The sequence below is a fragment of the Solea solea genome, chromosome 9 (assembly GCF_958295425.1).
Source record: "Solea solea chromosome 9, fSolSol10.1, whole genome shotgun sequence".
Taxonomy (NCBI): domain Eukaryota; kingdom Metazoa; phylum Chordata; class Actinopteri; order Pleuronectiformes; family Soleidae; genus Solea; species Solea solea.
In genome coordinates, this window is record NC_081142.1 from 16,300,068 (window position 1) to 16,313,435 (window position 13,368).

General features: G+C 41.3%; 1 protein-coding gene across 2 annotated transcripts in view; it reads right to left on the minus strand.

Moving 5' to 3' along the window:
- hmcn1 (hemicentin 1) overlaps window positions 1-13,368 on the minus strand; it is a 77,772-nt gene that overhangs the window by 32,417 nt on the left and 31,987 nt on the right. For both annotated transcript variants that reach the window (XM_058638178.1, XM_058638177.1), the window contains exons 12-31: window positions 12,436-12,577; window positions 12,079-12,206; window positions 11,841-11,954; window positions 11,567-11,725; window positions 10,626-10,817; window positions 10,444-10,539; window positions 9,252-9,379; window positions 9,015-9,159; window positions 7,628-7,740; window positions 6,699-6,858; window positions 6,143-6,308; window positions 5,428-5,555; window positions 4,790-5,041; window positions 3,980-4,075; window positions 3,627-3,821; window positions 3,399-3,533; window positions 2,260-2,403; window positions 1,994-2,120; window positions 1,737-1,891; window positions 1,364-1,642 (exon numbers count right to left, since the gene is read on the minus strand). In XM_058638178.1, coding sequence (XP_058494161.1) covers window positions 1,364-1,642; window positions 1,737-1,891; window positions 1,994-2,120; window positions 2,260-2,403; window positions 3,399-3,533; window positions 3,627-3,821; window positions 3,980-4,075; window positions 4,790-5,041; window positions 5,428-5,555; window positions 6,143-6,308; window positions 6,699-6,858; window positions 7,628-7,740; window positions 9,015-9,159; window positions 9,252-9,379; window positions 10,444-10,539; window positions 10,626-10,817; window positions 11,567-11,725; window positions 11,841-11,954; window positions 12,079-12,206; window positions 12,436-12,577 — 3,054 coding nt within the window. The remainder of the gene's footprint in view (window positions 1-1,363; window positions 1,643-1,736; window positions 1,892-1,993; window positions 2,121-2,259; window positions 2,404-3,398; window positions 3,534-3,626; window positions 3,822-3,979; window positions 4,076-4,789; window positions 5,042-5,427; window positions 5,556-6,142; window positions 6,309-6,698; window positions 6,859-7,627; window positions 7,741-9,014; window positions 9,160-9,251; window positions 9,380-10,443; window positions 10,540-10,625; window positions 10,818-11,566; window positions 11,726-11,840; window positions 11,955-12,078; window positions 12,207-12,435; window positions 12,578-13,368) is intronic.

Sequence of the window (13,368 nt, forward strand, 5' to 3'; positions counted from 1 at the left end):
AGTCCGAGTCAAGACAGACTGAGTCTTTGAAGGGTCGAGTCCGAGTCAAGACCGAGTCTTTGAGGAAGCAAGTCAAAGTCGAGATCGAGTCCTTTAGGAGTCGAGACCGAGTCGAGACCAAGACCATAAAAACATGTCAGTTTTCATATTCATGATTTAGTATCACCCCAGTTAATAATCAACAGTTAGGCCTACAGACTAAGCTAGATTGGGAATTGTTTAGAGGAGCAGTCTTAACGTTTTAATATGGACTATGCTTTTACTATCATTAAAAAAATCCCTACCACATGCATCCTCTTCTGCCTATTTTTATAAAATGCTTCAACAGTGCTGCTCTGTCATCAACATGTTAAGCCCACCCTGACTTTTTTAATCATAGTTAGGACATAACATGAACATAAAAAAATGTGTTGGTCTGGAGGACTCGGTCTGAAATTACGAGTCCTTCTCCTCCCACTGTGGTCTGAGTCCGAGTCAAGACCGAGTCTTTGAAGGAACGAGTCCGAGACGAGTCCGAGAAAGCAGAAATCGGTCTGCACTTAATCGGTCTCGAGTACTACATCACAGTAAATCATAATGATCATCAGCCAAAAAAATGTCTAATTGCTTGAGCTTCAAATCCACTTTTTTGCTTCACAGGGATCAACAATCTTAATCTGGTTATTAAATTGTTTACAAACTATTTCCAAAGCTTTATGAAATTATTTTTGAATGCTATAAATGTTAGTATGAGTTAAAAAAAAAGAACTCTGCTTTATACAATAATGAGGTTTGCAGCTCGGCAACAGAAACAAGAAGAGTTGCAAACACAAACATCAGTGGCTTCCGAAGAAGCATTTGAACAATTGATTGCACTAAACATCTGCTCTGGATTTTATGGCCTCTTTCAGAAACAGTATTAACACCTATCCTCTGTGATCTGATCACATGTGGAGCCTGTGTACATATGTGATGATCAGATCCGGCAAATCGGCCTTTATTCAAATACACACAGACGTCATGAGTGTTTGCAAGAACAAAATTATGTTTTCACGAAGTCTGATTTTCCACATGTGTTAGCTGTCCACCTGTTTGTGTGTGTGTGGGTGTGTTTAGAAGATGAGAAGAGCTCGAGTGAATCAGAGCTTTACTTACTCTGATGTAAAATGAAATACAGTAAGTTTTAACCATCAGAAAAAAATAATAAATGACGCAACGATCAATGTTAATAGTGTGGCTAATCTCTCCTGTCCTGAGGATGGATTGCCTTGATGCGGCTCAGTGATGTGGTCACATGTGTCCTCAAACCATCACTGAATGTGGCTTTGTGATTGGATCTGAGGACACAGTCAGTGCAGTTTAGGAAAGTGCCAGAGGTTCTTACAGTAAATATCCAGCTTGTGGGCCTTCTCAGCACTCCCAGCCACACTGGTCACCTTGCAGGTGTACAGTCCGGCATCTGACGCCTGTGTACGAGGGATCTTCAGGTAGCGGCCTCGCTCTATGTACTGAGCTTGTCGGTTGGAGAGGATGGCCTCTCCGTTTCGGTACCAGGTGATGGTGGGAGTGGGCACGCCACGCGCCTCACACTCCAGTGACACTGCTGTGTCCACCAGGGTGGTGACCTCTGTGGTTAAGTTACTACCTTTAATGGAAGGGGGCACTGCAACAACAATGTAAAGAAAATAAACATTCATTTTAAACTGAAGGTTGAGCTGTACTGAGACATATGTGACTTTTTCCCCAAATGCCCTCACCATAGACACTGAGGTTGAAGTCCTTGGACTGTTTCCCAGCTGTATTCATGGCTGTACACTGGTACCGAGCCTGGTCCCCAAGACGGGCACTTTTTATCCTCAGAACCTGACCTCCGCTTGTGACCTCCAGATTTGGATCTCCAAGAAACACTAGCCTGGAGAGAGGTAATAAATGTGAAGGAGGAGGAGTTGGGTGGTTTAAAGAGTGAATGTTTTATCCATGTCTTTTGGTCTTCTGTGATAATCCACACACTTACTTCCTGTCCTTGTACCACTGGATTGTGGGAAAGGGCACACCCTGCACCTTACACTCAAGACTGATCTCCTGTTTGAGAATGGCTGAAACATCTCGAAGAGGGCCCGACCCTACAATGGTCGGTGGGACTGCGACACAAAGGAAGAAATTGTCATTTTCTGACGTATTAAATGGTTTAAAGCTTTAATGTGGTATTAATGGTGTGTACCCAGTCTGCACTGACCACTTTTCTTATAATACTTGGAGTTGCTTTAGAAAATTACTCACCCAGAACATCCAAGAAAAAATCTTTTTCTTTGCTGCCAGCGATGTTAATCGCTATACAGCTGTAGCTGCCTGCATCTGCCATGTCTGACTTCAGCAGCCTCAGGGTTTTCCCCATATCAAGTATCTGGATGGTGTTACCAGCGACTACCTGAATTAACGTAAATAAAAACAGCAAAACCTGAGAAAACCTGGGACATACTGTAAATCACGGTGTAAGAAATCACCCACAAGGATCAAAAACAAAAAAAAGCTGCAACATATAATTTGTGCATAACTTACAAACAACGGCTGTCTGAGAGGCAAATACACACTTAACAGTAAGAAGTGTAGGAGCAAAGCATTTTAGATTACTTGCAATTAGCAGATTAAAGTAAGTGCTCCTATATTCCCATCCGTGCCTTGTAGGAAAAATTAATGAAGAGAAGAGAAAGCAGCCAACTTAGTGGGCTGTTACAGGAAATTGTGTGCAAAGGCTTTCATATCTATTCATCATAATTATTGTGTCATTACAGTTTTGAGGCTCTACACAACAGGGACCACAGATGTTTACAGTCTCCACTCATTTAGTCTTCACAAGAAGAGATAAATGAAATCATAATTTCTCATTCTCTTTTATTCATGTAGATGACTCATGGAACTAGACCACAGTTTAAGTATAAATTATGCAAATTATAAAGCAGCATGTTTTCTGACTGTATCTGTAATGTGTTTATCGACCTTTTAAAAGATCCTTATTTCAACATGTTATTTAGCCAAATAACCAAACTGACTCATGAGAAATATTTATGGTAGGGGCATAATTTTGAGTTATGGTAGCCATTGTTTTCCCATCTTGAGGGATTATTTGAGGATGAATAGTTGGAGAATTATGATATTGGTCACAGCAGATTTACTTTGTTATTTATCTGTTTCTGTTGTTGGTGTGTATGTACATGATTTGCATACATGAATGAAAGGAAGAACAAACAGGATAGGATAAAAATGGAAATATGAAATGACAATTTCACACTAAATATTGTACATTTTTAAGCCTGCCACTTGCCAAGTCAGCTAAGATTGACTCCAACTCTCTAAGACCATCAAAGGAGAAGCTATAATGGATGGATGGATGGATGGAAACATATTCAGAGAGGTTTCACCTACAGGAGAATCATCCTTGTACCAGGTGATAACAGGGGTTGGACTTCCTGTGACATCACACACCAAGCTGGTTGGCTGACTCAGGACCACCGTGACGTTGCCCGGTGTCTCACCGCTATGAAAATCTGGGGGCACTGCAAACGTGTCAAAAGTTAAAATTACATATAACTTTTCATTAAAGGGACCATTGATTTGCTGGCAAATGACTTAATAAACCAATCAATCACCATTGACTTTGAGCTGGTATTTCCTCTCAGTGGATCCTGCGTCATTGACAGCAGCACAGGTGTACTCTCCGTTGTCCAGCGGTGACACAGCAGACAGAATCAGCAGCGTACCGTCCTCCAGGATGGACACACCAGGCTCATTACCAGTCAGTTCCTGACCGTTACGCAACCACCGAATCACAGGCTTGGGAAGGCCTGTCAGAAAAGAAAAGTGTTGGCAGGGAAAATAAAGAACAAGAAACCCACATCAAAATTGTAAAGGAGAACATTGGTATGTTCTTTAAACTTGATATTTCCCCATGTTACTTTTGATAGAAATGTACAACTATGAATGATTTCTAGTATGACCATACCTTTGGCAGGACAAGGGAAGGCAATTTGCTGGTTTGCGACTCTCTCCTGCAGTGGACTGTTGAAGGGTGGCTCCAGTACCTCTACCACAGGGGGCACTGAAGGAACAAACAATCAATCACAAACAAATACAACAAAGCAACTGAAACACATGTGGATGTATCTAAAAACATCAACATCAACTATAAAAACTACAAACTCAGCAACACATATTGTACATTTTGGTTTCATTTACCTTAAAAGGGGCTGAATGTAAATCGCAAAAGCTTGTTCTTAGTGATATGTTTGGCCATAATTGCAGCCTCATCACTATGCTCACCCTTGTGGGGGCTACTGACAGTGTATGCGACATGCACTCTGGCCAAAACTGTGACAGAGGAGGCTGGAATATTTTACTCAAGGACAAGATCAACACTGATGAAGTAACTACAGCAACATTGGCAATTTTGCTGTTTGGCCCAATGGGCTTTGCTTGATAATACTTTCTTTTGCTTTTTATACTTTTGAGAGGTTTCTTTTGGAGTCAGTGTTGGCAGACTCCTACAAAAACTATGACTCTCTCACAACTTGCTACTCAATGCTTCAGGAACAGTGGGCAGAATTCAGCCACTGATGTTTACCTGAGGCAAATAATCTGACCTGATTTCAAGTAAAAAATGTGACGGCTTGTGGAATATCAGGTCATGTTATTGGCATGCATAGTTTTACACACACCCCCTTTAAAAGATATGCACAATTCTAACACCCTGACACCATTTAAACATCTGTAAAAAACAGCTTATCACCGCAGAAGGGTCGGACATTAAACCAACCTTGCACTAGAAGCTGAACTCGTGCCTCGTCGTTGCCAGCTGTGTTAGTGGCCGTGCAGGTGTACGTTCCTTCATCATCCAGTCCCACACTTCTCAGTGCTAGACTGCCGTCATGAGACACTGGATAAACGTTGCCATCCTTAGTCCAGGTCAGAGTCGGGAGTGGAACTCCTCGCACGACACAGGGCAACTCCACAGGGTAGCCCACCTGTACCTTAATTACTTTTGGACCAGCCTGTATACTGGGGGGCACTGTAAAAACACAGACTCAGTTTATTAGTTTTCAGTGCCTCATACCATGATGTGATCCACTCTTTATTATAAAATTCCTTTTGCTCCTTTGATAACATTTGTGATCTTGCAAAGTGCCAAAGTTCAATATTCTTTAAACATAGAGACAACAAACCACAATTTACAGTTACAGAGAGTCATTTTGACCATTTTAATCTGGTGGTTCTGCACATGGCACATTGTATCTGAGAGCAGCAACCTGAACTACAAATGTCATGGCTTGCTCAGATCAGCCAACATCACCCTGGCTTTTTTCAAAGACTTGTCCTCATACAGGTCATTGAGGTCATTGAGGGATGTTCCAGCCATTTTGCCGCACACCTACATGATTCCCTGGGAGAACGTACCTAAAACACTCAGCTCAAAAGACTTTGTGAGATTTCCAGCGATGTTGGAGGCAACACACACATATAGTCCACTGTCTGAGACTCTGGTCTCCAATATCTTCATAGAGCCTGAGGCAAGCTGAGTGTGTCTGGAACACACACACACACACACACACAAAACAATAAATTCAACTTCAAGGCAATGATACAGTTTGAGTGTAAAAGCTCTCGCTAAGCATGCAAAGGAAAAACAAGCACACACTCACAGTTTTTCCACATCGTGACTTATTGGGTTATTACAGTAAACACATACTCCAATAATTCTTACTAATCCACCACTGACCACAATTACATCTGCCATGGGAGGTGCAAAGTAGGTACAACAGATCATAGAGAGGAGTGTGTTTACCCAGTGATCTTACAAAAACCACAAACTACACCCCGAGGCTGTGAACAGTCCACAAACACAGAGCACAGCACAGCGATCCAGACAGCGCGGAGTTTGTTTTAGTGTCTCTCACTTAAAGATCATTGCCAAGATAATAGGATTTTGCCAAAACTTTGGTTATAATCTTGTAGATTAAACAGAAATGTACAACTATGGTGGGGCTCTGTTTAAAATTGTGGAAAATGTTAGTTTACTGGAAAATTAAAAATGATCATGAGTTGTAAGAATGACAGAAGGGAAACACCAGGCTTTGTGTCTAGTCACATACAGTACATCTGTGTGGCTTACCTGGGAGAGAACGGGGAGATGAGCTGCCTCTCTTTGGCCCAGCTGATGGTGGGAGGTGGGACACTGTGGACCTCACAGGGCAATAGAGCATCCTCTCCCTCAATCACTGACATCCTCAGTGGCTCTGTTGAGACTCCAGCACCGTTGACGTTGGACCTAGGACGTACTGAACAGACAAACACAGAACCAGCACATGTGATCATTACATTAGCTATTATATTACACTTGTTTGGCTGGTAATGATTATAATGCTGTCATCATGTAGAATAAGACTGCATTTAGTAATAATCTGTATCTGTGTGGATAAGAACAGTCAACCCGGACACTTCTACCTAGAGTTTACCATTTTGCAATTTTATTATGTTACTATTTTACTGTTTTACTTTTTTATTGATTTTTATGTTTTAAACCTTTTACGTTGCTGTGAAGCACTTTGGTCAACCTCGGTTGTTTTTAAATGTGCTCTAAAAATAAAGTTGACATGATTTGACTTGATTTGGGATATGAAATTCTTCTTTCTTTTAAACCAGCTTTTAGTTTGGTTGGGTTGGCTCACCATAGACAGTGAGCTGGACCTTCCTGGAGGCGTAGCCGGCAGCATTAGTAGCTGTGCAGATGAACTCTCCAGTCTCATTTCCAGAAGGGGAGGTGATGTGCAGGCTGCCGTCAGAGTCAAGTGAGAAGTCCGGACCACCCAAATACAGCAGCTTCCCACCCTACAAAAAAATAAAAAAAAAGGAAATCACAGCAGGGCCACAACTTATTTCATTAAGTCTATTATTTTATAACATTTGACATCCTGACTATGAGAGATTTAAAACCAGAAAGGGTGTTAACTAAGCATACTTGAATTGATTTGATTCACTGCTGTGAATAAAATGTTAATGTTTATATGTGTCATATCTGGACTGTCCTTTAGCATCTGGAGTGAAATACCTGACACAACTTGATCAATTTTACAGAGAACAGCAAACAAAATCAGAGGGAATCTCATTTTAACATCTGGTTCATGACTTAGCAGGGTCTAGTTTCATGTGTCCCTGCAGCACTGTTCGCTTAAACAGCAATGCTTTTACAACTCAGAGAGGCCAAGGGATGGCAAAGAGGGAGGGGCTGTCAACACGCATATACAACCAGGCTCATAGTACATTATACACGCATTAAAAAAAAAAGGAAAAAAAAAAACCTTATCCTATAATATTCTACTAGGAGGAATTTGTTCACAACCCAGTTAGTGACAGAAACTGCAAAAAAAACTGCATTGTGAATTTTTGTGAGTCATTAAAGGGCTGATGAAATGTCTTTTGGATGTCTGACCAGGATATGATGCAATGTAAATTATTATGGCTGGTGTAAATTTGGCCCTTTGGCACGTTCATGCCTGTTTCTTATGTTTTTTTTTTATTTACCTCTTATAAAATCTGGCTACAAAAAAAGAAACTGCTCACTGGCCTTTCTACATCAAGAAATAAAGTGAAGACAGACCTTGGCCCAGGTGATGTCTGGAGAGGGGACTCCACTGGCACGGCAGGGCAGAGAGATGGGAGTTCCCTCAACAGTGCTGAAAACTTGAGGGCCATACTGAATGGTAGGAATCACTGTGAACACAAGAAATGGAGCATTAAAAGAAGAATTTTGTCTCAATTTTATGTGTCTTAGAAGCATCTAGAGAAAGCCTAAGTGAACACAGAGCACTCTGAACAATTATTTCACAATTGCTCTCTGGCTTGTTCTCAAATCTTCTCTTATAATCTGCAGAGAAGATGAAAGATGAGTCTTAACAGCAGAGTCAATCCGAGTGCACACAATAAAAGCCTTTGTTGAATGTTGCTCTCATTCCTGCAGCCTTTCTATTGTAGAATGTATAGAAAGGTTTTTTTCCTGAAATGTATGTAATGGTACAGTGAACTAAACACCCACTACTTAGTGTAAATATCCAGTGCACTGTGTATGTACATCTGAGAATCATTGACCTAATTTCAGGCACTTGTTGAGCAGGAAGTTTGCTGAGGACACATTTAAAGTTGGTAGATTCTGGCAACGACTGAGAATAAGTGAAGAACACATTTTCCTTCTCACTGTGCTCAGGAATTTGCAGATACCCACACTGCAAATATTAACTCTATTCTATTCAAGGACATTTTACATTATAAATGAAGGAGGCAGTGAAAACTATCACCACAGTTACCTGCACTGGAACTGGAACGCAAACTTTTTGTCCTCTAATTCTCTTTGTTCTAACAGCAATTTACAACCATTTCAGGGTATTCATGTGATGTGTTTTCATTCATGCAAATGAAAAGCATACATTTCAATAGGAGGTATGAACTCTTTCATGAGAGAACTTGAGCACCAAAGTGATAGAATTTACCTTAAAGTACTTTAAAGTAAAACAGGGCAAAATTTGTACCTTAACAAAAATCCATCATAATAATCTGAGTGTGTTATGGACTGGAGATGTGATGTAAATCCCTCTATCGTTTCTACAACGTCACATTTTTCTACTTTGGCTGTTTCTTTAGCCTCTCTTCCTCTCCTCCTAGTGCGCATGTGCGGGCATTCCGCTTTATGGTACACAGCATGTAGACAAGGAGAACGCCTGGCAGAGCCAGGGAAACCGAAGAGGAGACTTTCAGAAGAAGCGAAGAAACGAAAAAGAGAGTCCGTTCAAGCAAAAGACAAAACAAGAGTAGACTTTGTGAAGGTGGAGTAGGAGGCGTGTCGCGGTGTGAGTGGTATTTACACTCGGCAACTGTGGGGGCGCTTGTGAGTCAAAAATCTAAAATAATGCCCTGTATTACTTACTTTAAGAGGTTTACTGAATTTTTAACATTTTCATGAATATGAATGTGGGCAGTTTTGTGTACATTACCATAAACGTTGACAGTGGTGGTGTGGTTTGTGGCCCCAACGACGTTTTCCGCCAAACAGGTGAAGTCACCCGCATCATCCAGCTGGACTCTTTCAATATGCAGACTGCCGTCTCTCCTCACTGTCACATACTGGTCTGACGTCACCTGGCAGATTGTAAAAGTTCAAAAAGTTTTAAATTAAAGCATGCTTGTCCTACTCACATATTGCAAATTTAGCCATGGGCGCCAGTGCTCACCAAGCCGTAGTTATGTAGCCATTGGCTCTCTGGCAGTGGGTTTCCAGCCAATAGCACACAAGGCAGAGTCAGCTGCTGGTTCTCGATCACGCTGAGCACAGCTGGACTCCTCGCAATAACAGGCAACACTGATGAAAATAAACAGTAATGTCAGAAAAAATGATCACATTTAAAGCTATTTAATTTTGTGATACAAAAAACATACAGAAACCAAAAGATAAACACACGATCAAGATAAACACCACTCAAAAGAGTCTGTTAGTCAAATTTCACATGTGTTTTTCTGTCATAAATTGCAGAAGACAAGACCAATATTTAATATTCAATATCAAAGTCCTTGGTCCATATGTTAATACAGTCAGCATGTGTCCCTTTATGATGAATGGGGGAAGTTTGGTTGCCATAAACACAGTAACAATACAGCATTATAAAAGAAATTATATCACTTTTGTGCAGATAGTTTGGCTGTGGCAATTGTGATGTCATCTGGGTGGGCTGTGAAAGACATATGGGTGATGACTATGATAATTCATTGACCACCCTGAATGGCCTGACAACACCAGCTCATGCACACACACACACACACACACACACACACAAACATGCAGACAAATCATCCCAAAGAAACCCCACTACTGTGCACATCCTTCTGCTTTTGGGTGTGTACGTCTCGACAACAGTGTCAGCAGGGAAATGGGGCAGTGGGGCAGTAATATATGAATGTCATCTGGGTGGGTCAGCGCCTTGTAACCTTTGGCCTACATATAAGTACTCAGTTTGTTTCCACTGTAGAGCAACAGTGAAACAGAAACAGTGGTTTAACAAGGCACATGTGTTCAAACACACCCACTGGAAATGTGCTAATGAAATCACACTCCTGTGCTACGACTGAAACACACACACTTACACATACACACAAACACATGCACAAAGACATACACAAAGGTATAACTAGTCTTTCTACAGGTTTTAGTTCATCTATGTTTTTTATTTTCCATAATCACACAGCGAGTACTTGATACCAAATCTATGTTCAGATTATCAGCTACATTGTTTAAATCTGATTCAAATCAGATCCAAATCTGATCCATTACACAATGTATTTAATGATTCATATTTCCAACTGCAGGTATCTTGGATCTGAAAGCTACTGCCTTTGCAATTTTCATTACATTTTAATCTGTGTTCTTACCCAGTCCAGTCACGGTGATGCTGGCCTGGGTCTGGATCCTGCCAAAGTGGTTTTGTGCCTCACAGATATACACCGTCTCATCCTCCACCCACAGGTCTGATAGGAAGAGGAAAAATATAGCATAAAACAACTTATGTTTGTTGTATTTAATGTATATACAATTAACTCACTGATGTACTCACTGGTAATATGTAGGCCTTCCCTGCTCTTTGTGACTGTGCCGTGTGTGCGGGACATATTGAAGAGAGCCAGTCCATCCTCTCTTCGCCAGGTGACCTCTGGTTCTGGATAACCTTGTGTGTGACACAGTAGGCTCACATTGGAGCCGATGTCTGCTGCCACATCTGATGGCTCTCGAGTGAACTTGGGTGCAGCTAGAGAGGTCAAGGTTAAAGTCCGTAAGGGTCAAAACATTTATAGGAAACTCATCCATCATCAAGTGCATCATGTAGGCTTGGATTAGTTTATAACACGGGGTCACACATCGGCATAGCACTGTTGCCTCACAGCAAGATGATCACTGGTTTGGTGGATTTTCTCTGGATATTTCTCTGTTTCCTCCCACAGTCCAAAGAACATGAAGAGGTTAATTGGACAATCTAAATTGTCTGTAGGTGTGAGTGGGAGAGTGAATAGACTAGCAAACAGTCCAGGGTGTACGCCGCCATTTGCCCCATGTCAGCTGGGATTAGCTCCATCTTCCCTGTAAAGTCTCATGTGGAGGATAAAGTGGCAGACAATGAATGAATGAATGAATGAATACTAACAAAATAATTACAACAGGTCTGCATTCATCTCCATTGTAAATTGTGTGCTTGGGTTCTCTGTAACTCCACCTTGCCACCTTGCTAACTGAAAATGATCATTTACTATAATGAAGAGAAAAAATATCCTTCTGTATCCTTCTGACAAAACATACTGTATACTAAAGACAATGTTTGAGGTCACAGACATTTATCTCAGAAAACGGAGATTCACAGCTACGTATATGACTTCCCTGTGGGAATCCCAGCTAGCTGCTAAAAGCTAACAGAGAGAGAGAGATTAAATCCTATTTAAGGATTGACTTAGACTTACAGGTTCTTTATGTCACTTAAACAAGATGTTACTGTTCAGCTCTCACCTCCTACATCAAGGGAGATCTTTGCTGATGAGGTGCCAGCAGAATTGACAGCCACACAGCTGTAATCTCCAGCATCTACCATCTGAGTCTCCTTGATGGTTAGCGTCCCTACCAGTGTGTCCATGTCCATGAGGGATGATGGATGTAGCTGAACATCACCTAGTATTTCAAAGCAACAAGTGTTATCTTTATGAGCAAGTTAAACTAAAAACTATTCAAACTTGTTTGATATAAACTTGTGTTTGTTTTAGATTGAATTCAGCTTTGCTTTTACCTTTGTACCACCAGATCTCAGGGTGAGGGACTCCAGAGGCTGAGCAGGCCATAACTGTGCTTTCTCCAATGCCGATCAGTATCTCACTTAATGCCACAGTCACCACAGGGGATTCTGTGGACGCAGTACAGATTACAATCACAACAGAGACCACATGGTGCAACAAGTGAAGCTAATCCTGTGTGAAAGTGGATGTCACACGACATACAGTCCACTGTGTGAGCATCGTGTCACTCACCAATGTAAGTGAGAGTGGACGTCATTGAGTCCGTTCCAGCCAGGTTGCTGGCTAAACAGCTGTACACGCCTCCATCCTTCTGCTCCATGTTTCTTATAATCAGTGTGCCATCAGGGGTCAGCCTGTGTCTAAACATGCATAGTTCAGTGAAACAGAAGGCAGACATGAAAAGCAGACTAGAAAAGTCCTGATTCTAGTTTGTTAATGTATTAGAAAACACACTTTTACACACACAATGGTTTCCATCTTTCTTGAAGTTGCACCAAAGTACCAAATATCCAAAACTTTCACATGCACACTTTGTAGAATGACAAAAAACAGATTTATGTAAAAGGAGATTTATGTTTTATTACATACCTGCTGGAGGCCATGATGAACATGTCATTGTGGGTCCAGACCAGACGGGGTGGAGGGTACCCGCTGGCTGAGCACCTGATCCTCACTTCATCTCCTCTTATAAAGGTTTGAATCTGAGGCTCGACAGAAGCCCTCGGCACCTCTGGAGGAAAACAGAAAGAAAGCGGAATGATAAAAAATACCAAAGAATCTGCTGATTATTCAACACGTCATTCAGTTAGCCACTGTTTCTTTAAAGTTATATTAGTTGAGGTTTGTAAAAGTTGGTTTGATCTTCTAAGTTTTGAAAAGGATCATTAAGAGCTTTTTCTACATGGTCATACAACCAATTTAATGGTGATATGAGTGAATTTAAACTGATATTTTTCACCCTCATTTCTTCTCTCCTGGTAAAACATGGATGGATATTGAATCCAGACTCTGGGATATGGAGGAGTCTTGGGAGATTTTCCAATTGATTTATGATTTGTAACTCACCCCGTGAAGTGTTTGTTTTCTATGCCATATTCCCACAGCTAAAATGATCTCCAGACCTTTCCCGAGCAGCAGTCACAGCTTCAAACGTTTGAATAGACACACACAGGTACGAAGGAATGTATAGTCTTGTGCTGATGTTTCCACTTCAATCAACAGTGATGCCGCATTTTCAAACGATCTACAGCACATTTTGCCAGAAGCTGTCATTGTATTTAAAGGAATTTCTTTTGATATATTACAACCCTGAGAACAAATTGAAATACCTTAACTTGCCACTCAACTTAATCTTTACCTTTGTGGCGCCTGAGGCTGATCACAAACCACACACAAGGTCAAAAGGAAGGACGTCGAAGGGGACTGCAGAGTCACTGTCCTTTTAAAGCTCAACCAAGCCTCTCTCTCCTGCAAGGTCACCATGCCCCACGGGGGCAAGGACACCTCAGAGTTCAGCACAAA